Source organism: Dasypus novemcinctus, chromosome 14 (genome assembly GCF_030445035.2).
Source record: "Dasypus novemcinctus isolate mDasNov1 chromosome 14, mDasNov1.1.hap2, whole genome shotgun sequence".
Taxonomy (NCBI): Eukaryota; Metazoa; Chordata; class Mammalia; order Cingulata; family Dasypodidae; genus Dasypus; species Dasypus novemcinctus.
Window position 1 is genome coordinate 76,996,545 of NC_080686.1, and position 27,290 is coordinate 77,023,834.

Genomic DNA, 27,290 nt, shown 5'->3' on the forward strand with positions numbered 1-27,290 from the left:
ACAAACACAAATCCAATCAAAGTATGGCTAACACAAATAATTCCTTGATAGTAATAACACTGAATGTCAACGGATTAAACTCACCTATCAAAAGATTCAGACTGGGACATTGGATAAGGAAATATGACCCATCCATATGCTGTCTACAAGAGACACATCTTAGACCCAGAGACGCATGGAGATTGAAAGTGAAAGGCTGGAAAACAATCATACAAGCTAACAATAACCAAAAAAAGGCAGGAGTAGCTATATTAATATCAGACAAAATAGACTTTAAATGTGAAACAATTGTGAGAGACAAAGAAGGATACTACATTTTAGTCAAAGGGAAAATCTGTCAAGAAGATCGAACAATCATAAATATCTATGCCCCTAACAAGGGTGCCTCTAAATACGTCAGGCAAACGCTGGAAAAACTAAGTGAAAGAATAGATACATCTACAATTATAGTGGGGGATTTTAATACACCACTATCAACTCTGGACAGAACATCTCAAAAGAGAATCACCAAAGAAACAAAACATCTGAATAGTATATTAGAGGAGCTCGATCTAATAGACATATATAGATCGCTACACCCAAACACAGCAGGATATACATTTTTCTCAAGCGCACATGGATCATTCTCCAAGATAGATCATATGCTAGGCCACAAAGAAAGGCTGAACGAATTCAGAAAGATTGAAATCATACAAAACATTATCTCTGACCACAGTGGAGTCAAGCTGGAGATTTGCAAGGGAAAGAAGCCCAGATTTCACACCACGATTTGGAAATTAAACAACACACTCTTAGAAAAACAGTGGGTCAAAGAGGAAATCTCAAAAGAAATCAATGACTACCTTGAAACAAATGATAATGATAACACAACATACCAAAATTTATGGGATGCAGCAAAAGTAGTACTGAGAGGGAAGTTTATAGCCATAAATTCATATATCAAAAAAGAAGAAAGAGCAAAATTTGAAGAACTAACTGCACATTTGAAGGAATTAGAAAAACAACAACAAAGTAACCCAACAGGAAGAAGAAGGAAGGAAATAACAAAGATAAGAGCAGAACTAAATGAAATAGAAAATAAGAAAGCACTTGAACAGATAAACAAGACCAAGAGCTGGTTTTTTGAGAAGATTAACAAAATTGACAAACCTTTAGCAACACTAACAAAGAAAAAAAGAGAGAAGATGCAAATACACAAAATAAGAAATGAGAAAGGCGATATCACCACTGACCCCACAGAAATAAAGACTATCATAAGAGGATATTTTGAAAAACTATATTCCAACAAAAATGACAATCTAGAGGAAATGGACAAATTCCTAGAAACACATAAACAGCCCATATTGACAAAAGAAGAAATTGATGATCTTAACAAACCAATCACAAGCAGAGAGATAGAATCAGTTATTAAAAATCTCCCAACTAAGAAGAGCCCAGGGCCAGATGGCTTCACAGGTGAATTCTATAAAACATTCCGGAAAGAACTGACACCAATCCTGCTGAAACTATTCCAAACCATCGAAACAGAAAGAACATTACCCAACTCCTTCTATGATGCCAACATTACCCTAGTACCAAAGCCAAACAAAGACATCACAAGAAAGGAAAATTACAGACCAATTTCTCTAATGAACCTAGACGCAAAAATACTTAACAAAATACTTGCTAATCGTATTCAACAACACATTAAACGAATTATACACCACGACCAAGTGGGATTCATCCCAGGTATGCAAGGATGGTTCAACATAAGAAAATCAATCAATGTAATACACCATATAAACAGATTGAAGGAAAAAAATCACATGATTATATCTATTGATGCAGAAAAAGCATTTGACAAAATACAGCACCCTTTCTTGATAAAAACACTCCAAATGATTGGAATACAAGGAAATTTTTTGAACATGATAAAGAGTATATATGAAAAACCTAAAGCCAATATTGTTTACAATGGAGAAATCCTAGACTCCTTCCCTCTAAACTCAGGAACAAGACAAGGATGCCCACTGTCGCCGCTCCTATTTAACATTGTCTTAGAAGTACTTGCTCGAGCACTGAGGCAAGAACCAGAAATAAAAGGCATTCAAATTGGAAAGGAAGAAGTCAAAATTTCATTATTTGCAGATGACATGATCCTATACATAGAAAACCCTGAGAGATCTACAACGAAGATTCTAGAACTCATAAATGAGTTTAGTAAAGTCGCAGGTTATAAGATCAATGCGCAAAAATCAGTAGCATTTCTGTACACCAATAATGAGCAAGATCAGGAGGAAATCAAGAAACAAATACCATTCACAATAGTAAATAAAAAAATCAAATACTTAGGAATAAATTTAACTAAAGAGGTAAAGAACTTATACACTGAGAACTATACAAGATTGTTCAAGGAAATCAAAGAAGACCTAAATAAATGGAAGACTATTCCTTGTTCATGGATAGGAAGACTGAACATTATTAAGATGTCTATCCTACCAAAATTGATCTACACATTCAATGCAATCCCAATAAAAATCAATGCAGCCTTCTTTAAGGAACTAGAAAAACTAACTATGAAATTTATTTGGAAAGGAAAGAGACCCCGAATAGCCAAAGACATACTGAAAAAGAAAAACGAAATTGGAGGAATCACACTACCTGACTTCAAAACATACTATAAAGCTACGGTGGTGAAAACAGCATGGTATTGGCATAAGGAGAGACATATAGACCAATGGAATCGAATTGAAAGCTCTGATATAGAACCTCACATATACAACCACATAATATTCGATAAAGCCACCAAACCCTCTCAACTGGGAGAGAGTGGCCTATTCAACAAATGGTGTCTGGAGAACTGGATAGCCATATGTAGAAGAATGAAAGAGGATTACCATCTCACACCTTATACAAAGATCAACTCAAGATGGATCAAAGACCTAAATATAAAAGCCAAGACCATAAAAACCTTAGAAAGCAGTGGAGGGAAACATCTACAGGACCTTGTAATAGGTAATGGATTTATGAATATCTCACCAAAAGCACGAGCAGCAAAAGAACTAATAGATAAATGGGACTTCCTCAAAATTAAAGCCTTCTGCACCTCAAAGGAGTTTGTCAAGAAAGTAAAAAGGGAGCCCACACAGTGGGAGAAAATATTTGGCAATCAGATATCTGATAAGAAACTTATAACTTGCATATATAAAGAACTCCTACATCTTGAAAATAAAAAGATAAACAATCCATTTAAAAAATGGGAAAAAGACTTAAACAGACACTTCTCCGAAGAAGAAATACAAATGGCAAGAAAGCACATGAAAAAATGTTCCAAATCTCTAGCTATCAGGGAAATGCAAATCAAAACCACAATGAGATACCATCTTACACCCATAAGATTGGCAGCTATGAAAAAAACAGAAGAATACAAGTGCTGGAGAGGATGTGAAGGAAGGGGAACACTCATCCACTGCTGGTGGGAATGCAGAAGGATCCAACCATTCTGGAGAACAGTATGGCGGTTTCTCAAAAAACTAGCCATAGATTTGCCATATGACCCAGCAATACCACTGCTGGGAATATACCCAGCAGAACTGAAAACAAGAACACAAACCAATATATGTACACCAATGTTCATAGCAGCATTGTTCACTATTGCCAAAAGTTGGAATCAACCCAAATGCCCATCAACAGACGAGTGGATCAATAAAATGTGGTATATACACACAATGGAATACTACTCGGCTGTAAGAACAAACACACTACAAACACATGTGATAACATGGATGAATCTTGAGAACCTTATGTTGAGTGAAGCAACCCAGACATTGAAGGACAAATACTACATGACCTCAATGATATGAAATAAACAAGCTGCCCTAGATAGCAAGAGACTGAACGATAGGCTTGCAGGAAATCGGAGGGTGGAGGAAGGATATGAGCCGATGTCTGCAGGGGTGGAATTTAAGACGAGATGGTGGTAAGTATGAACACAAAGAAGAGATAAAAGGGGGGCAAGGGGTTGCCTTTGCTTGGGGCTTTGCGGGTTTGAGGGTGGCTGGGGAGGGACGGGTGGGTAACGTTGCCCAAAAGTGGGGGGAGGGAGGGGTAGCATACGAACCAGGAGAGGGTCAGGTGTTGGTGGAGAGTAAAATGCCGAGAAAATCATATCAAAATATAATAAAGAGGGTTACCTGTTTAGAATGCTCGGAGGGGAGGGTCTGATGCAGGACGGGGCTCCTGGGGAATGTCTAAATGCTCATTCTGCCAGAGTGGGTGACACCATGGGGTAGAAACCCAAGTAGTGAGAGTGGGGGTGGACCCACATCCTGGGGAGGACTAATGCCATCCAATAGAGGGAACTGTATCCCTCGAGAGAAAGGGTGGCTCCCAGGGCATTGGGGCAGTTGAGCAAGTTAGGCCCTGAACACTATTCCATCTATCTCTGGAAGTGGCTCCTCAGGAAACGGAGGTTGGCTATCACTGAGGGCACTAAGGTGGAAGGGAAAATGGACGTTAAATGTGTGGAACCAAAGTAAATGGGGGGTAGGAGAGGAGTTTCTTGAGAGTACACAAGGATGGATATAAAACATGTAATATTACACCATAACATATAGGAGATGACAGACTGATAATGTAAACCATAATGTAAAACATAGGATAACTAAAAATGTAAAGAACTGTGTATCCTAAAGTATGCACCATAATGTAAATACAGATGTCACCTTGTTAGAAAGCTAATGTCTCAGACTCTGTACATCACTTTAAGTAAATATGATATGAATAGGGCGTAAGAGTATCACTGTGGAAGGGAAAAGGTTTTCTGGTGGATGTGTGGGAGTGCTGTATATTATATATATACATTGCTGTGGTCTAGGACTCCTGTGAAGAAAAGCTGAATAATTAGGGGGGGGGGGGGGGAAAAAAAGAAAAAAATAGGATGTGGAATTTTTTCAAGTCAACATTCTTTATCTAAGTTCTTTATCTAACTTTATCCAAGTTCTTTATCTATCCTTTAAACTCATCGCTATATGCCATTCCCTAGTAAGGGACCATGACATTATATTGGGCTTCAAATTTCGGGGAGTTCTGAATCACAGAGTGTTTCAACAATGGCAATGGAGGGATACTGGTATGGGATACCAATGACAGGTGATATATGACTGACAGGGAGCTGTACAGAACATATGTCCAGGGTGCATGGTAATGTTTGGATATACTCATAGTGGCAACAATTAAAAACCACAGTAGGGGGGGTACTGGGTTCCTGGCCAGTGGTGCTCTGTCGTGGTCCCTAGGGGAGCAGCGACAGTCTCCCAGGTACAGTGGTGGGGACCGGGAGGGAGTGAGGGTTCAACAGTGAGCCCCTGATACTAATGACTATGCTTGTGAGCTGATAAACCCAAAATAAGAACAAGGCCTAGAGCAACTTTGTGCCTGGGAATTTCCTTCTGTCAGCCTTCATGTTACTCAAATGTGGCCAGTCTCGAAGCCAAACTCAGCATGTAAATGCAATGCCTTCCCCCCAGCGTGGGACATGACACCCGGGGATGAGCCTCCCTGGCAACGAGGGACCACTATCAACTACCAACTGATGATGCAACTGGAAAATGACCTTATACAGAAGGTTCAATGCGGATCAGCAGAATATCCATGTCTACATAAAATACCATGACTTTAAAATGCTGTTTGACCTAAAGTAAGGGGGAAATGGAAAGGAGAAATGAGTTTATGGCTACGAGTTTCTAAAAAAGAGTCTGGAGGCTGGCAGAAGGTTTGCCCTCATGCACAACTGAGCAGAGTCAGAGAGACAGATAAAGCAGATACAACCCCCAGATATTGGTTCCTTTAAGGGCTAAAGAGACCCATGGGAGTTATGGTCATGGCCGATGGGGTTAACTACCAGGGCAGATGGCCCCTCTTTGGAAATGGTGTTTATGTGTGATGAATCTGGACTCAGATGGGATCTCCCTTCATAAGACTTTCATGCTAATGTGCTGGAGGTGCAGTTAATGTTGGGGTTTAAGATATATTTAGGGGATTTGAATCTCTGGACTGACAATGTGATAGCCAGATCCTGAGCCTCAACAGACTCCAGCACCTACAATCTGATTTATTGGACTTACCACACTCAGCTAAGATGGAGGTGAAGAAGGACAACCACCACACCATGGAGCCTAGAGTGATTACAACTGAAAATGGGAGGATTGCATCCAGCATCCAGGTGGAATCTGAGCCTCCTCTTGACATAAAGGTGCAATGGACACAACCAATCCAGTGTCCACATAGAAGAGGTGGCATTGGATTGGGAAAAGTGGACATAATGGACAAAGGGTATGGGGAAAGGCAGGAAGAGATGAGAGGTGGAGGCGTCTTCGGGACATGGAGCTGCCCTGGATGGTGCTTCAGAGGTAATCACCGGACATTGTAAATCCTCACAGGGCCTACTTGATGGAATAGAGGAGAATATGGGCCATGATGTGAACCAATGTATATGAGGTGCAGAGGTGCCCAAAGATGTACTTACCAAATCCAATGGATGTGTCATGATGATGGGAACGAGTGTTGTTGGGGGGGGGGAGAGGGGGGGTGGGGGGGTGGGGTTGAATGGGACCTCACATATATATTTTTAATGTAATATTATTACAAAGTCAATAAAAAATAAAAAAATTAAAAAAAAATACAATTGAACAATAAAATATCATATTTCCTGATAATGGGCATGCTTATATAAAGTCATAAACTGGGACAAAAACAACCTCAATATAAACAGAGATATAAACAGAGAGATATGGGAGGAAAGAACATGTATGCTATTTGAAGCTAGGTTGGTATCTTTTCAAATTAGTAAATTATACATGTTGGTTGTGTAATATGAACACCTGGGTGACCACAAAGATAGTATGAAAGAAAGTATACAGAAATGGAAATGAGGAAGGGATCAGTTATATGTAAATCACAAAAAAATCAACTAAACAGAAAAGAAAGTTGAAATAAAGGAAAAGAAACATAAAGAGATATGATATATAAAAACCAAAGGACAAAATGGCTGAAGTAAGTACTAACTTGACAGAAATCATCTAAATGCTAATGTGTCAAAAGACACATAGTTGCAGAATGGATATAAAAGCATGACCTAACTATATGACAGAACCAGTCATCAAAAAACTCCCAAGAAATATAAGGCCAAGACCAGTTAGCTTCACAAGTGAATTATACCAATCATTCCAAGTAGAATTAATATCAATCCTGCTCAAAACCTTCCAAAATATTGAAGATGAGGAAACATTACCTAAGTAATTCTATGAGGTCAACATCACCCTAATACCTAATACCAACTCCAGATAAAAATACTACAAGAAAAGAAAATTACAGACCAGTTTCTCTTATTTATATGGATACAAAGATCCTCAATAAAACATTTGCAAATCAAATCCAACAGCATATTAAAAGAATTATACATCACAATCAAGTGGGTTTTATGCCAGGAATGCAAAGGTGGTTCTACATTGAAAAATCAATTAATGCCATGCATCACATTAACAAAATATAGGAAAAAATGTACATGATCATGTCCATTGATGCAAAAAAGGCATTGACAAAATCCAGCATCCTTTATTAATAAAAACACTGTAAAATTAGGAACAGAAGGAAACGTCCTCAACATGATAAAGTGTGTACTTGAAAAACACAGCTAATATCCATACTCAGCAGTGAAAGACAGATATGCTGGGAGAATGGAATATCCATATGCAAAAGAATGAAAGAGAACCTGTATCTCATACCATATACAAAAATTAACTTAAATGGATCAAAGACCTAAATATAATAACCAGAATTATAAAACTCCTAGAAGAAAATGTAGGGAAGCATATTCAGGATCTTGTGTTAAACAGTGGTTTTCTAGACTTTATACCCAAGCACATGCAATGAAAGGAAAAAAAAAGATAATGGGATATCCTCAAAATTAAAAAAAGTTTTTGTACATCAATAGTCTTTGTCATTACATTAAAAAGAAAACCTACTTGATGGGAGAAAATATTTGGAAACCATATATCCGATAAGGGTTTAATATCCACAATATACAAAGAAATCCTACAACTCAACAAAAAAACAAATTAATTTAAAATTAGGCAAATGACTTTAACAGACATTTCTTTAAAAAGATACACAAACGGCTAAAAAGCACATGAAAAGATGCACATCACTAGCTATTAGGGAAATGCAAATCAAAACCACAAAATCATATCATTTCACATCTACTAGAATGGCTACTATTTTTTTAAAAACTGAAAACTACAAGTATAGGAGAGGATGTGGAGAAATAGAAACTCATTCATTGCTGGTGGGAATGTAAAATGGTGTAGGTACTTGAAAAGACAGTTTGAAGATCCTCAGGAAGCTAAGTATATCATCTGCCTTGGTAAATCCACTACTTAGGTAAATACTGAGAAAAACTCAATCAGGGACCTGAACCGATACTTGCACACTGATGTTCATGGCAGCATTATTCATAACTGTCAAAAGATGGACCTGACCCAATAGTCCATTAACAGATGAATGAGTAAACAAAATGTGGAATATATATACATATTTCAATGGAGTATTATTCAGCTGTAAAAGGAATGAAGTTCTGATGCATGTGACAACATGGATGAAACTTGAGGACATTATTCTGAGTGAAATTAGTCAGACACAAAAGGACAAATATTGTATGATCTCACTGATATGAACTAATTATAATAGGCAGACTGCTAGAGATAGAATCTAGAATATAGTTTACCACAGGCTAGATTGCGGTTAGAAAATGGGAAGTTGGTACTGAATTTATACAGCATTTCTATTTAGATTGATTGGAAAGGATTGGAAATAGATGATGGTGATGGTAGCAGATTATTGTGAGTGTAATTAATAGCACTGAATTGTACAAGTGAATGATGTGGCTAAAAAGGGGAACATTAGTTTCTATTTTATTCTAGCATATATTTATACTAGAATAAAAATGAAAAAGCATATAACTTTATAATATTGTAGATGATATGAACCCTATTGCAGATGATAGAATATAGTTAATAGTACAAGTATAAGAATGTTCTTTCATGATTTATAGCAAATGTTCAACACTAAGACAAGGTGTTAGAAATAGGGTAGTATATGTAATGTAAAGTATGGGCAATAGTTAATAGTACTATTTAATAATTTTCCATCAATTTTAACAAAGGTGATTACTGCTAAAAAAAAATGAGTACAATTGCAAAAAAGTGCTATCCTCAATTTTAACAAATTTACCACACAAAGCAGGGTGCTGGTGGTGGGATGGTGTATAGAAATCCTGTATTATATTCACAATTAGTCTGTAAAACCACAACTTCTCTAATAAATTTTTTAAAAATTAAAAAAGATAATATTGAATTTATACTTAGAAACTATCAAATAATATTAAAAGAGGTTTTTTTCTTTTTTAAATATTTACACCATATATTGCTGGTACATAGGAAATATACAAGTTTTTATAGTTCTAGTTTTATACTTTTGGTTGACTGGAAATTCTAGGAAATATCTTTCCCTTTCATCTATGTCCTATAAACTGTTGGGATGTGGACAGGTACAGGCGAATGCCCACAGCTACACAAATAACCACTTGGACATACACGATTCCATATGTTTTCTCTCTCATCTTAGTGCTGTACAATTTGCTGAAGACATGCAGCATTTCATGATATTGGAAATGATGATGAAACAGCACTGTTAGAAGTGTCTGCCATACTGTACCTTTTTTAAAAAGGATGGATATTGAAGGATTTTAATAGCATAAAATGTAAAAATGAGAAATTCTCAATGAATGAGTATGCAGAATAAATTAGAAAACTAGTACCTCCCTTGTAATAAATCTAGTGAACTTTTCTTTGTGTAGCCATGTGGTATGAAACAAGACGTCATTTTTTACCTGTCATTCTGAGTTGAAACAGTTCAAATGTGTTCTAATGGAATCTCATTCTCATGCAGCAGTTTCGTACACATTCTCTCCTAAGATCCTTGTAAGAGACCATTTAGGTGGACAGTAATCCCTTTATTATTACCATCTCCCCATTTAAGCAAGAAGAGGTAGTAGTGGCTTACCCAGAGTCAAACAGTTCATGAGTAACAAAGCTAACACACCTCATCCAGAAAATTCCTTGATATATAATGTTTTTCACTACAGAAGGTGGGAAGATAACATAAATAAATTTTTAAAAATTAAGGTGGAAATAAAAAATAATGCAATATATTATGGAAGATTTAATGTTGAGAATCTTTTTCCTGTGGATTGGAAAGGTAGTACTATATTATCAATGAAAAGAAGGAATAACAGGATCACAGAATCATAATTTAAACCCAGGCAAATATGTGAAGATCATGCTATTTGCTTAGAAAATTTTAAATTAGGAGTTAAATAATACAGTCAAAGAAAACATTTATAAACATGGGGAAAATTTGGGGTGAGAAAAATGTAATGCTTGGTATTTTGAACCTGTTGAATTATTAGATAATTTATGTTAAAAAGATCTTTTGATAAGACTGCAAAACATTGTATATTTTAAGATAATTTTTTGCCAATAGGAAATTCTGAAAAAAAACAGTTAAAAATAGTCAGAATGCCAGCTAATTGTCACATCTCTTTTATTAACTAGTGATAATTTCATTTGTATGCACAGAAATATAATTGCTATCAGCTTGTGACCTGACAGGGAGTACTGTTCAGATATTTAGATTTTATGAAATTATATGTTATCTAAAATTACAATGTTCTGTTAACATATGAACACTGATTTAATTACTTTTGCATATTGCCATATAATAAACTAGAATCTATATCAGTGAAAGACACATTACTTGAAATGATCTTACCTTACCAAAATTTTGTGCCAATTATAAATGAAACCTTAAGATAATTACTTTCAAAAGCAAAATACTTTTAACCACTCTGAAGATATTCTAATTGCATTTATATTTACTTTTTTTGAAAAATAGTAATAATGAATTAGTATTATGAAGTCAGGGATGATATCAAGCTAATTTGTTTATAGGATGATATATTTCCAAATGAATAATACTGAGATGGTGAATATGATTTTATTTTCATTGCACCACAAATGTTAAGCATCTTTTTATAAAATAAAATACATAGTACTTATAAAATACTTTTCTCTGGTACTTCATTCAAAATGCACTAACCTTGTCCTAAAGTTTGTAGGATGAGGATGTCCATCATATAAAGATAAATAGTCATATTCTTCCTCTAGAGCAAATGACTGAAAAACAATTTGTATTCTATTTCGTTCTTCTGCTATTATTACCCATGTACAGTTTGCACCATTTGGATATCCATATGGAAAACCAGGGCTTTCTATAGTGCCATTAAGTCCTTTAAAAGTTCCGCCACATGTATAAATAAATCCTGCAACAAAAGACAAAAAAAGATATATTAATATCATAGAAAATAAGATCAGGAGACACATTAACTGGTAAAAGATTTTTCCCCCAAAAGCAGTATAAAAATAATTTTGTAAAAGACAATTTAAGAGCTTGGTAAATTATCTAAATTTTTTTAAAAGAAAGCTAAAATACAAATAGTGGAATACTAGAAGAGTTTTTGATATATTAAGGTTAATAAGTATAAACCATTTGGTGAAATCAAATCATATACATATATCTGATTCATTATATACATAATTCAATGGACAAATATAATCCTGGAACATGAAATCACCCCTCAAGTTATTTAGAATAGAACTATGAAAGCTCATAAATAACATTGACAATTTAATTATTTTAGTATGAAATTTGGGTCTCACAAAATTAATTCCCCTTCTTCTTGGAAAAGCATGCCATTTTTTCACATGGGTATCAACTCTTTACCGCATGGCCCACCCTTTTTACGAAAAACTTTCCCAACCTGTTCTAGAGGAAGAATACATGATTCAGGCCTAAAGAAATTATCTAATTATTTTTACTGACCACAGTGGTTGGTCAAGTACTGGCACAATCCTAAATCAATCACCTCAGAATGAAACCTAAGGTAAGAGAGAAAATATGCTAGAAATATGAGTATTGGGCCACTCACAGCAGCCATTTTATAATTTCAATATTAGTTCTATGAGAGATCTAATTTACTAACAGTGGACTCCTGGATATATCTAGGAAACTGAGCATGTTCTTTGAGGAAATTGTTTATCTCTGAATATATAATACTCTGTAGTCATCTTGTAAACTGCGAAGCCCTAAGATTAATAAATAGAACACTGGTCTCCAGTCATATTATTAAAGCTGGGCTCCAGAAGAAGCCATAGTTTCAGAAGTTCTAATGAGCTCTTTCCACATCAGTGCGTCCTACATGAAGATTATATGCCCACCTCCTTCTGGGATAATGTGTCTGACCTTTTTCTGCCATGTAACTTAACTGCCTGTATCCAGGCCCTGACCAGTTCAAATTTACTGTTTAAATATGGCAATACATTGGTGATACATGAATGAAAGCATAACTGAGGATACTTCCCTGTCACAGCAAAAGTGTACTGAATCCAACTGGACTATATCATTCATCAGTTTGGGGTTTAGTCCCCTTACCAGCAAAATATTCCTCATTGCTATCAAAATTTTTACTGGTAATATGTTGTAAGTGGCTGACCCTATATAAGGGATTAGCTCAATATTGTTAGAGAGTAGAGCAAGGAGGACCTGACCCTTTTTATACAAGATAAATAAGTGAACTTTCGTTGTATCAAACTATGAATAGACTGAGGCTGTAATATTAGAGAGCAAGCCTGGGAAAAAATAGGATATTAGCATACATTGGCTACTTCTTGCAGCCTTCAGTAATTCTGAACTAGGAAAAGCTGCATTTAATTTTAAGCTAAGTAAGACAGGCCCCTGTTTGCCCATAGTCAGAATTAGCTGAGAAAACAGCAATATGGGGCCGTATGGGACAATTTCTCTCCCAGTCACATTCGTGTAAAGATGCTGCTGTCGCGCACTTGTTGGCAAGGGTTGGTTGAGTGGCACTACTCTACCCCAACCAGTTGTTTCCAACTGTCACATGGTTGAGACCATTACAGTGAAACATAAACATCGAAAGGTAGGAACGAACGATCTAGGTTTTCAAAGGTATATTCAAAGAACCCCAAAGCCTGACCCAGTAAGTGTTGAATGTTTATTATTTAATTTTTTAGCCATATGGCACTTGGATACATGGGAGAAGTCACCATAACACCCAAAGCTTCCGTGTTTGGAACTAGATGTAAAAATGCAGGAAATTTGGGACTTCTCTCCCTCTGGAAAGGAATGAGTATATTTGACCTATGTATGGACATTTTTAAAACATCAGAGGAAGCACACAGAGAAAATAAGAAGCCAGAATTGTAGATTGTGGCTGCCAGATGCTGATTTTAGATGTTCTGCATTCATTCCACATCCTTTCTTTTCCTGCTCACCCCTTGATTTTGTTCGGGGAGCCACTTCTAAACCAAACAGCCCTGTGTTGTATAGCTGCTCATTCTACTGACACTAGTGGTAGGGCAGTGGCACAGGGCTGGGTTAATCTGCAGAGTCCTCCTAGCTATTTATAATTTAGCATCCTCTCCTATTGTTTTCACATTTATAAATTCCTAAGGCTGAAATCTTCAGTATGTGAAGATGAAGCAGAATTTGCATTATTACCTTTGCCCATGAAAAAAACTTCTTAAGAACTGGGATCTGATAGAGGTTTTTAAAAATCAATATTTGTGTGCATTCATATATTTTTGCTCATGCACCAGGAGTCAAATAGGACATTTTATGATTTTCAAAAATAAAAAAAAAGTAAGGTCCCTTTTAAGTTGCTTATTGCAGAGCAATTGCTTTGAAGCCTTAGGTTAATTAGCCATCACCCATTTCTATTAGTTTTCTGCCTGAACAGCTTCTAATTTGAACTTCATGACTAAATGCAAGCATGAATTCCTTCAACTACAATCTGATCTATGGGCCCTTTTATATATTCTTAAGCCCCATAGCCCTGAGGGTGCTAGAAAAAAGACAAATGTCCCAAAATAACATGCTCAGATTTGTCAACTAATTCTTTTAGGGCCTGCTGATTCATGCTTTTCAATTTCTTTCCTTTTTTATTTATTGGCAAATTAGGAATTTCACCTATTTAAGCTTCCTGTCTGCTCTTCATTTCATTTCCATTTTTGTTTATCTTTAATTTTGATTAAACATCATATTATTCATAATAATACACATTTAAAGAAGTTTAACATTTTCACTATAAAATAATATATATTCACCAAGAAATTAAATCATAAGTAGAGTTTTTATAAGTAAAACAGTATCTCCCTCATACAGTTATTATACTTTACAGGAATAATCATTGTTACCAAATTAGTGTTTATCTTTCCTGGCCTTTTTCTTGGCATATGTATGCAAACACATACTTCCATGCAAAAAATAATAAATAGATATTCCAAAATGCAGTCAGCCACACTATGCATACTTTTCTGATATATATTTATAATGACTGATAGTCTTCTGGGTTCAAATGTATACTTCTACTACATTATTTCTTAGTGACTACATAGCTGCATAACATTCCATGGTATGACTGTACTATAAATTATTTATCCATTTTCCTATTGATGTATTCATTCTCTGTGGTTACAAGGGTGTAAAAACATCTTTGCACATAGATCGTTGTGCACTTATATGCAATATCCTTAAGATAGAATCCCAAAAATTGGATTGCTGAATTTTAAATTTAGATAGATACAATCTACCCTCAATAAATGTAAAAATATGTCAAACCTTATGGATAGAATTTAAAATATGGCATTATCTTAACCTATCTTCAAGGAACTGGCCACTTAATGAGGGACAGTGTTGAAAGCAGACTGTTACAGATAAATATGGTAAGTGCTATAGAGTGGGCACACACACTTGTCTATAAGAACACATAGAAGCAAAACATAATCTACAGAAATCATTATGTGGTTTATGGGAAGCCCTCTCAAAAATTACCTTTGGAACTTTCCATAGATTCACACAGTTTTTGAATGCCTTTACATTGGATTTTCATAATTTAACCTTTAATACCGCCTTAAACAGTTCTTTTCAAATTTGTTTTAGCTATTCAAGCTCCTTTGTATTTCCATATAAAGTTTAAATTAATCTTGTCTATATCTACAAAAATATCTTTCTTGGATTTTAATAGGAATGCCATTAAACCTATTTATCAAATTGCAGAGATTTAGCATATTTACTATGTTAAGATTTCAAATCCACTAAGAATCTCCATTTATTTAGATATTCTCTGATATCTTTTATCACTCTAGTGCAGTTTTAAACATATAAACCCTGTATATATTTTGTTAAATGTACAACCTAAGAATTTAATTTTTCCTGGGCAATTTTAAATGCTATCAGTATCCATATGTTCATTTATAGAATACAAAAATACAATTGATTTTTAAATTTTTTTTCACTTTTAAAGAAACTTTAGATTACTTAAATGTTACATTAAAAATATAGGGGAGTCCCATAGACCCCAACTCCTCCCCCTCCCACATTTTCCCACCTTAACAACATCCTTCATTAGTGTTGTACATTTGTTACAATTGATGAACACATATTGAAGCATTGCTATTAACCTTGGACTATAGTTTACATTAGTTTACACTCTGTCCTGCAATACAATTGATTTTTTTTTAATGTTTATTTTCTATCTTGTGACTTTGAACTCACTTAACATTTACTGTCAGGTAGAAGGAAAAATCCAGATTTCCTCTTCAGCCTCCATTAACTACCAATGGTTACCTTATTACCACTGGTTGATGGTAAAAGTGACTCTCTTTCCACTGAGTCTACAATGTAACACTTCTGTCACTAATCCAGAAGGGAAAGGAAGGGGTGCCTTGTTACTGAGGTGAGTAAGGAAGTCTGAGGAAGTCCGAGGACACCACAATGCTTCCTCTGAAATGGTGGGGAGGGAATGTCTGTTTACTGGCAGGCAAGGATGAATGTCTGTGTTCCTTTCTTGGCCTTCTTAGAAACCACCAATGGTGGTAATGTTGGGGTGCCTCGTTATACCCTGGTATATGTGGAATCATGGACTCTCCAGGGAATTTGCTGGTATGGGTAAAAGACACTTTTTTTTTCTGTAGTGTCAGGGTGCTGGCTTCTTCATCTCTATTTTGAGATATATAAGATAAAACTAAACCCAGAGAATTAACAAACATATTAGTCCTCAATTCTCAAGGTTCCTAAACAGTCTGCCTTCTTTCCAACTTTCAAAGCCTCCTTATATTTGCTTTATACATTGTGTTTAGCATATGAGGAATGGAGAAATGTATCTTCCTGGAAGCAGATCTAGCAATAGATTTTTAATAAGGGTGCCAAAAATTTAATGGGAAAAGTAAGTATTTTTCAATCCTATATGCAAAAGAATGAAGTTGAGCTCCTACCTCCCACATGCACAAAATTAACCCAAAATGGTTCATGGACCTAAAGGTAAGAGCTAAAATTATGAAACTCATAGAAAAATGCATAGGAGTAAAGCTTCATGACCTTGAAAAAGGATTTTAATGCATATATCAAGAAGATATTAAAATGACCAATGAACATTTGAAAAGATGCTAAACATCATTAGTCATTAAGGAAACTTAAAACAAAACCTCAATGATAAACAAAAGAATGGCTAAAATTGTTGGTGAGACTGTGGAGAAATTAGAAACTTCAAACACTGTTGGTGTAAATTTAAAATGGTGTGGCTATTCTGGAAAACATGTTGGTAGTTCAATATGTTAAACATGTGATATAGCATTTGCACTCCTAGTTTATACCAAGATAAATCAAATAATGTGTACTCCAAAATTTGTACTCCAATGTTCATAGAAGCATTATTCACAATGGCTCAAAACTGAAACAATTCAAATGTCCATCAACTAATGAATGAATAAACAAAGTGCAGCATACCCATGCAATGGAATATTATTCAGCAATAAGAGTGAAACACTAATGCATACTGCATCATGGAGGAACTTCAAAAACATTATACCATATGAAAGAAGCTAGTCATAAAAGAACATAAAATCTGTGATTCCATTCATATGAAATATCCAGAATAGGCAAACCAATGGAGACAGAAAATAGATTAGTGGTTAACTAGGACTGGACAATGGGAGATATTTGTGGGGAGCATGGGGTATGATTGCTAAGAGCTACAGAGTTTCTTTTGGGGGTGATGAAAACACTCACAAATTAGACTGAGATGGTGGCTGCACATCTCTGTGAATATGCTAAAACTACTCAACTTTACATTTTAAACAGGTGGATTTTATGGTAAATGGATTATATTTCAATAAAGCTATTAAAACATGCAAAATAAAAATAGTTTGTATGAGTCACAATTTAAGCATTTGTTTTGTTTTGTTGTTTTTTTATTTCAGTAAAGTATTCTTTTTTTTTTTTTTTTGTCCACTCTTACCTGCAGGGATATTTTGAGGTGCTGATTTTTCTAATAAGCTTTATTTTCAGAAAAATGGCTGGATGATTAATTTGTTTACTAAAATTAGTTTATATTATTCAATATATACATACAAATCTAATTTAAAAATATGTTAATATTTGAGCTTTTTTTAATTCGTGGTTTACAACAAGAAACTGATCTATCTGGGTTGCACATAATTTACGGATAACCAGTGGACCAAATGTGTATTTTCTTCTTGTTTTAAAATATCTACATTGGAAAAAGAAAGTTACTCTCATGTGAACTAAAATTTGTATTGTGGCAGAGTGCAACTGAGAGAAAGAATAAATTAAATGATGCATTACTAATCATAATGACTACTCCAAACATTTTACACTCTTCTGCAATCTTTTTTTTAGCACCATCAACTTCAGAAGATAACTTCTTCTTAGTTCATTATTTATTGAATACCTTTGGGCTTTAACTAAAATCACTTCCCAGAACCAAAAATCTCTCTATGCCATGATGTATTGGCATACCTCTTCCTCAGATCTTTGAGGAAGAAGTTTTTTCTTCTTCCTAAGCTTATCTCTACAAATACCTTAGGCGGCGGACTTGGCCCAGTGGTTAGGGCGTCCGTCTACCACATGGGAGGTCCGCGGTTCAAACCCCGGGCCTCCTTGACCCGTGTGGAGCTGGCCCATGTGCAGTGCTGATGTGCACAAGGAGTGCTGTGCCAAGCAGGGGTGTCCCCCCCGCGTAGAGGAGCCCCACGCACAAGGAGTGCGCCCCATAAGGAGAGCTGCCCAGCACGAAAGAAAGTGCAGCCTGCCCAGTAATGGTGCTGCACACACGGAGAGCTGACACAACAACAACAACAAAAAGAAACACAGATTCCTGTGCCGCTGACAACAACAGAAGTGGACAAAGAAGACAATACAGGAAATAGACACAGAAAACAGACAACCGGGGTGGGGGGGGAAGGGAGAGAAATAAATAAATAAATAAATCTATAAAAAAAAAACAAACAAATACCTTATTTGCAGAATTCCCTTTCAGACAACAATCACTATTTATATAAACATAAAATATGCAAAAATAATTAAAATAAAATACAAATATTACTGACATTCCTGGTAACTAAGCTGATTGCAAATGCTAACTATATAGATCAGAAACTTTTGAGGTTGCTGTTCATCTGGGTATTTCCCCCTGTTTTTATGTAATCAGGTAAATGCTCTGTTGAAATATATATGCAATATTCCATGAATTTATGTATTTTGCAGAATTACACAAACTGAAGAGTTTTTCTATCAAATTATTTTTTTTTATTTAATGGAAGCCCATGAAAAGCACTTTTTAACAAAAGCTGAATACTTGGCAGTTATTATTTTTACTGCTTCTTTTTTTGGTTCACTTTTACTGCTTCTTAATTTCCTTTTGTGGTAAATTTCTCAGTTGAGCCAGTTGGAATCATTGCCTCCAAACTTCCCATTCATGTCCTTTCCATCACAATCTAGCTTTTACCTTTTAGCACAACCTTTGACATTTTTTACCAGTGATACCTCCTGAAACCTTCTGGACTCTTCATGTAGAATTAATTTCGTAACTCTTTAACAATCTGTGATTTTCACAACCTCCTCTTTACTGATCCATTTTTTTAATGTACAACTAGGATGACATAATTATCTACTGTCTCACCCGGGCACCTTCTATATATTTGCTCTTCTGGAATTGTAGCTAAGATGGATTGCCCAGCTCCACATCCAGGAATAAAGAACTGTTCCCCTAGCTGCTGGGAGGGTAGCCAGAAGATTGCTCTCAGTTGTCAGCCTCTTTGGGGATTGCCTGTGCTAAGAAAACTGCCCAGTTCAACATCACATCTTTCAGGGTTATGCACATACACTGACTGATTATTAAAAAGATATAAACACCTGACTCCTCATTCCACTCAGGACAATCTAAACTAGCATGTAGCTTCAGAATTTCCTGAAGGGACAGCAGAGCCATTTATTAGGATGACAGCACACCTCACCTGCTCTCAAGCCCCCATCCTGTTTCCTTCCACAGGTGTTGATCCAAAGAACAATCCTTAATAACTATCCATCTCCATTGCAGAAAATGCTTCCTGGGGAACCAGACCTGTGACTTTTCTCCAACTTCAGTTGCTTGTATGTCCAGTTCATTCTATAAACTGTCACCAGATACATTTTTCTAAAACCTAGCTGTTCTATGGAAAATAACCAAATAAATTCCTTGGCATGTAATCCTAGTTATGTTTTAGTTTTATCTCCATAAACTTACCCCTTTATTGACATTCAAACCTGTAATCTTGCTAAATAGTTAACTCTTCTTTTTTGGAACAAGGCTTAGCCCCATTATTTAAAATAGCATACTATTTTCCTAAACTTAAACTTATTCTTCCTTCATTTTTGCTATGACAAAATTTACTGGGCTTCCAACTTTCAGCTCAAGTCATTACAAACACTTTCACTCCAGGAAATGTTTCTATTTTTGAATTCTAGGATTATCAGTTTATATTTCCTTATGCACTTCCTTTCCTTGTTTTCTTTTTGGGGGATGGCGAGTACATGTGAGTGACATCTTCAAATGAACTGAGAAATGTGAAGAAACTTCTGACTTCTAGAGAAAGCAAAGAACAATATGTGTAATAAGCCTTTTCAAAAATGTATTCGTGTTGAATATCAACCACAATAAAATACACACAATATGTTTTACTTTTAAAGATATAAGAACTAGCTATTGATAAAGTATTTCATTTGTATTATACCTATGCAATAATAATATTATTACTTTAGACATGAGGAAATTTAAAATAAACTATTTATTGGAAAACTTTTTCTTCAAATTTGCAGCCTGGTTTCATTTATCTAACAATAGGATCATTCACTTTTTAATGTATTCTCTATATTATGAATTTATATGAGTTTCAGTGTCTACATTTTGTTTAATTAAAATTTTTTGCATAATATTCATTGAAAATAACAATTTTTCAGTTAACCACTTAGATTCTGAAGCCAGACATCCTGATTTCACAATCCAAGACTACTTTTGGGCAAATTGTTTAATCTTATTTTGCTCAGTTTCCTCATCTATAACATGGGATATTATGACTACGTATTTTAAATAACTAAAAATGTTAAAAACTGTCAATCTTTTAAATCAATGTTGTAAATATAATGACTATTATATGTATCTCCTCTTTCTCCTATTCTTTATTATTACAATTATTATTATTATTACCATGGAGCTCCATTACATAACTTAACATTGACTTTGATTTAGAAAAGGACAAATTTACATAAGCACACCAGAAAATCCAAGTACCAGTTTGTCAGAGAATGAAAAATGCCTGTTCCTCAAATGTGCCAATTTGAGGCACATTTCAGGGGGAGGGGAAGAAATAAATCTTAAAATCATAAAGAAAAGAACCAAATTCAACTTATTTTCTTCTGTTCTGGTTAGGGGGCAATTTGTGATCTCAGAACGTAACATGAATGTATGCTCAAGAACGTCTGCTTCTCTCAAGTAAGTGAAAAACGTAGTCTGATATTATTACCTCTAATCACAGAGCACACACATAACTAGATCTGTTTCTTTAAAAGGCAAAACATAAACAGCAAATGCATAAACAACAAACAAAAATTATAAGATAACTTAATCAGCAAATTTTTAAAATAAATTATACAGGAGTGGGAGGAGCATGGTCACTGCCTTAAATAAGTTCTCAGAGTTGTCTCATCTGTAAAAGAGGAATGAAAAGCATATATTATAAGGTTGTTAAGATGAATCAGATAATATATGCAAAATGTTCAGTATATTGCCTAACTCACCAAAATGAATAGTAGCAAAATAAACAGTAAACAGCAGAAAAAATATGGGAACTATTATTTTGTTGTTGTTATTTCAATTACCACTAATATTATTAAAAGCCTTTTTAGGAGATTTAAACTTCTGGTCTAAGATTTACTCATGATTTGCTGAAAATAAATAGTATATTCCCAAGTATAACTTGTCGTCTGTTCTTAAAATCTTGTATTTCAGTATGCAGGATACATACATACACACACACACATTTTTCTTTTTGTTCACCCAGAACTGTTCTCATATGCAAATTAACAAGTCAATTTTATTGATACATATTATTAAAGCATAAATTCATCCAAAGTGTACAATCAAAGTAATTGGTATAATCACAATTGTGCATTTATCACTTCAATCATTTTTAAAGTACTTTCATTATTCCAATAATAATAATAATAATAATAAAGAAAAAACAAGCTCATCACCTTTCAATCTCTCTATGCTTCCCGTGCAGTACATAGCTGCTATTCTTTTTCCTTCTCTCTAGGACATTTGTATTTAAATATTTAAAAGCACGCTTATATATGCAATATCACCTATATTTGTGTTTTACACGGTTTTATTATCTTGAATAGTTCAATTACAGTTTTTATCTTTCCGTTTAGTAATACACATGACTGCATACTTTCCCTTTCAACCAGTCATACCCATATAATAACACTGCTGGTTACAAATACTGTGATGTACTCTCTCAATTTCTATTCATTTCCAAAGATTTACAAACAACCATTTTACCAATTCGGCACAGATCAATCCTCAGCTTTCCACTCTATGCTCCTTCTATTTTTCTGCTGACCTATATTCTAATTATTAACTCCATGAATTTACACAGTATATTTAGTTCATAATAACACAATCATGCAGTATTTGTTCTCTTTGTCTGGCTTGCTTCACTCAACACAATGTCCTCCAGGTTCATCCACGTTGTCATATGCTTTACAACTTCCTTTCTTCTTACTATTGCATAATATTCCACCTGTGGTATGTACACACCACAATTTGTTTATCTATTCATAAATCGATGGACACCTAGGTTATTTTCACCTTTCAGCAATCATGAATAACGCCTCCATGAACATCATTGTGTAGATGTATGTTCGTGTCTCTGTTCTCAGTTCTTTTGGTATATATCTACTAATTGGATTCTAGGTCATAAGGCAAGTCTATATTCAAATTCCTTAGAAACTGTCAAACAGTCCTCCACAGTGGCTGTACCATTTTACACTCCTACCAATCGTGAATAATACCTCCTATCTCTCCAAATTCTAACATTTACAGTTTTCTGACTTTTTCATAGCGAACAGTCCAATAGGTGTGAAATGATATCTCACTGTAGTTTTTACTGCATTTCCCTAATCATTAGTGATGTTGAACATTATTACATGTGTTTTTTCACCATTTGTATTTCTTCTTTGGAAAATTGTCTTTTCAGGTCTTTTGCCCAGTTTTTAATCAGGTAGTCAGTCTTTTAATTATTGAGTTGTAGCATCTCTTTATATATCATAGATATTAAACCTTTATCAGATATTTGATTGCCAAACATATTCTCCCATTGAGTCAGCTGCCTATTTACCCTTTGACAGAGTACTCTGAAGTGCAAAAGTGTTTAATTTTGAGGAGGTCCCATTTATCTATTTTCTCTTTTGTTCCTTGGGCTTTTGGTGTGAGGTTTACAAAACTACTGACTAGCACCAGGTCTTGAAGATGTTTTCCTACCTTTTCTTCTGTGAGTTTTATAGTTGTCACATTTATATTTAGGTCCTTGATCATTTTGAGTTAATCTGTCTGCCTTTGTTCTAGTACCATCCTGTTTTTACCACTGTAGCTAAGTAATATGCTTTAAAGTCCACGATGTAGAGTACTCCATCGTCATACTTCTTTAACATCCTTTTTGGCTATTCAGAGACACTTACCATTCCAAATAAATTTGATAAATGATTTTTCCATTTCTGCATAAAAAGTCTGTTGGGATTTTTATTAGAATTACATTGAATCTATAAATCTGTAGAATTGACATCTTAACAATATTTAGAATTTCCAATCCATGAGAATGGAATATTCTTCCTTTTACTTAAGGCTTCTTTGGTTTCTTTTAGTAATGTTTTGTAGTTTTCTCAATACAGAACCTTTATGTCCTTGGTTAAGTTTATTCCTAAATATCTGATTGTTTTAGTTGCTATTATAAAATGGAACTTCTTTTCTGATTCACTCCTTAGATTGCACATCAGTACTGTATAGAACGCTACTGATTTTTTCATGCTAATCTTGTATCCTGCCACTTTGCTGAACTCGTCTATGAGTTCTAGTAGCATTCCTATGGATTTTCAGGAGATTCTGGATATAGGATCATACCATCAGCAAATAGTGAAAGTTTTACTTCTTCATTTCCTTCTTGAGTGGCTTTTATTTATTAGCCTAATTGCTCTAGCTAGAACTTAAAGCACAATATTGAATATGAATGGTGACTGTGTCTTTTGCCTTTTCCCTGATCTCAGTGGGAAAGCTTTCAGTCTTTCACCACTGAGTACAATGCTATCTGTAGGTTTTTATATATGCACTTTACCATAAGAGGGTTTCCTTCTATTCCTATATTTTGGAATTTTTTTTTTTTTTTTTAGGAAAAGATACTGGATTTTGTCAAATGCTTTTTCTGCATAAACCAAAAGGATCATGTGATTTTTCTTCTGCAATTTCACAATATGGTTTAGTACACTAAGTTTCTTGTGTTGTACCACCCTTGCATATCTGCGAAAAACCCACTTAATCATGGTGTATAATTCTTTGCATTGAATTGAATTGAATTAGCTTTGTGTTTCTGTTTGCAAGTATTTTGTTGAGGATTTTTGCATCTATATTCATTAGAGACATTGGACTGTCATTTTCTCCTTTTTTTGTAGTATCTTTATCTGGTTTTGGTATTAGGGTGATGTTGGCATCATAGAAAGAGCTGAGTAGCATTCTTTCCTGTTCAACATTTTGGAGGTGTTGGAGCAAATTTTGTATTAGATAGTCTTTGAATGATTAGTAGAATTCACCCATGACGCCATCTGGTCCCAACCCTTTCATCTTTGAAAAGTGTAGGTGTTTGTGTGTTTCTAGGAATTTGTCCATCCACTCTGTGTTGTTTAGTTTTTTGGCATACAACTTTTCATAATATCCTCTTACGATCTCTCTTATTTTTGCACCATCAGTGGTAATCCCCCCCATTTCTAATTTTGTTTATTTGCATCATTTCTTTTCTTCTTGTTTGTGAGTCTATCTAGGGATTATCAATTTTACTGATCTTCTCAAAGAATCAGCTTTTGGTTTTGTTGATTCTATTAGTTTTTGTTGTTGTTATTTTTATCAATTTCATTTATTTCTGCTTTGAGCTTTACTATTTCTTTCCTTTGGCTTGATTTGGGATTAGTTTGCTGTTCTTTAGCTAATTCTTCCAGCTGCGCAGTTACATCTTTAATTTTAGCTATTTCTTCTTTTATAATGCAAGCATTGAGGGCTATAAATTTCCCTCTCAGCACTGCCTTTGCAGTGTCCCATAGGTTTGGATATGTTTGTTCTCATTTTTATTCTTCTCAAGATAATTGCTGAATTCCCTTGCAATTTCTTCTTTGACCCACTGATTCTTTAAGAGTGTGTTCTTTAATTTCTATATATTTATGAGTTTTCTTTTTTTTTGTTCATTACTGATTTCCAGCATTATTACATTATGCTTGGAGAAAGTGTTTTTTATAAATCCAATCTTTTAAAATTTATTAAGACTTGTCTTGTGACCCAACATATGGTCTATCTTGGAGAAGGATCCATGAGCACTGGAAAAGAATGTATATTGTTTTTTGCGGGTGCAATCTCTATATATCTCTGTTAGCTCTAGTTCATTTATCATATTATTCAAGTTCTCTGTTTCTTTATTTGTCCTCTGTTCAGATGTTCTATCCAGTACAGAGAGTGGTGTATTGAAGTCTCCAACAATTATTGTAGAGACATCTATTTCTCCAGTTTTGCCAATGTGTGTTCTTGAAGCTTGGGGCACTCAGGTTAAATTCATAAATATTTAGTGTAGTTATTTCTTCTATGTGAATTTCCCATTTTATCAATACATAATGATCTTCTTCATCCCTTGAAACAGATTTGCATTTAAAATATATTTTGTCTGATATTGGTATTGTTACTCCAGCTATTTTTTGGTTACTATTTGCATGGAATATCTTTTTCCAACCCTCCACTTTTAAACTGACTGTCCTTACATCTGAGGTAGGTCTCTTTTTTTAAATTTTTTAAAAAATTTATTGAAATATATCACTCATACATAAACATACATAAACAATAAATGTATAATAGTTGTGAACTTACAAAACAAACATATATAACATCTCACCCTACCAACAGTAACTTGCATTGTTTTTAAACATTTTTAACTAACGATTAAAGAGCATTGTCAAAATATTACTACTAAACAAGGTATTTTTTACCTAACCAATCCAATTATTATATTTATATCATTTATATATGAACATACATAAACAATTAAGTGTATAGTAAAAGTTGTGAACTTACAAAGCAAACATGCATAACAATATACAGGGGTCTTTTTTATAGAACATACAGATGGCTCATATTTTTTATCCATTCTATTAGTCTATGTCTTTTTATTGCAGCGTTCAAGCCATTGATATTCAATGTTTTTACTGTAAAGGTATTACTTACTTCATCCATTTTATCCTTCAGTTCTCTGTTGTCATATCATTGTTTTGCCCATCTTTTTACCCTTTAATTTACCCTTCCTAATAATCTTCATTTCTACACTCTTTTCCAAATCTCTCACCTTTGTTTTTGCCTTTCAGGCTACAGAATTTCCTTTAGTACTTCTTGTAATTCTGGTCTTTTGGTAACATACCTATCACTTTTTGTTTATCTGTTGAAACAGTGAACTCATCCTCATTTTTGAAGAACAGCTTTGCTAGATATAGAATTCTTGACTGGCATTTATTCTCTTTCAGTAGCTTAAATACTTCATACCATATTCTTCTCATCTCCATGGTAAGATCAGAGGTCAACACTTAATCTTATTGAAGTTACCTTGTATGTGATGATTTGCTTTTCTTTTGCTGCTTTCAGAATCCTTTATTTCTGATATTTGTCATTCTGAATAGTAGGTGTCTCAGGGTTTTAGGTCTATTCACATTTATTCTGTTTGTGGTGCAGTGTCCTTCTAGGATATTTATACTTATGTCTTTCATAAGGGTTGAGAAGTTTTCAGTCATTAATTTCTCAGATATTCTTTCTGTCCCTTTTCCATTCCCTTCTCTTTCTGGGACACTGATAAAGCATATATTTGTGTATTTTACATTGCCATTCAATCCCTGAGACTTTGTTCCATTTTTTTTACATCCTCTTCTCTTTATGTTCTCCAGTCTTTCCAGTTTAGATGTTCTGCCTTCGAAATCACTAATTCTGTCCTCTAGCAATTCAAATATGCTCTTATGTGCCTTTAATATATTTTTTAATCTCATTCATCTTATCTTTGATTACCATGCATTCTGTTACTTTGAAGGCTTTCAGTTTGTTCTTTATGTTCATTTAGTGTCTTAATATTCTTTATCTCTTTAGTCATATTTTCTTTAAATTCTTTGAAATTTATTTAGGATAATTGTGTAATTATCACTGATTAATTGTCTTAAATCCTTTTTCTCTTCAGGATATTTGGTTTATTCTTTGGCTGTGCCATCTGTCCCTGTTCTCTAGTATGACTTATAATTTTTTGCTGATGTCTAGCATCTGAATATGTTTGTGAATTTAATTTAATGGCCAATTTCTTTTCAGTATTGATTTTTTCTAGCTCTTCTTCAATATTTGGTTTAACTTATTCTGAGTCTTTAAAATTGCCCAGCTTATGTTATCAAAATCGGGCCAGGGACTCACTAATGGGATCCAGATTTCCCCCCAGAAGTTCGAA

General features: G+C 34.5%; 1 protein-coding gene across 2 annotated transcripts in view; it reads right to left on the reverse strand.

Moving 5' to 3' along the window:
- CSMD3 (CUB and Sushi multiple domains 3) overlaps nt 1–27,290 on the reverse strand; it is a 1,328,729-nt gene that overhangs the window by 1,181,106 nt on the left and 120,333 nt on the right. For both annotated transcript variants that reach the window (XM_058275930.2, XM_058275932.2), the window contains exon 2: nt 11,194–11,416. In XM_058275930.2, coding sequence (XP_058131913.1) covers nt 11,194–11,416 — 223 coding nt within the window. The remainder of the gene's footprint in view (nt 1–11,193; nt 11,417–27,290) is intronic.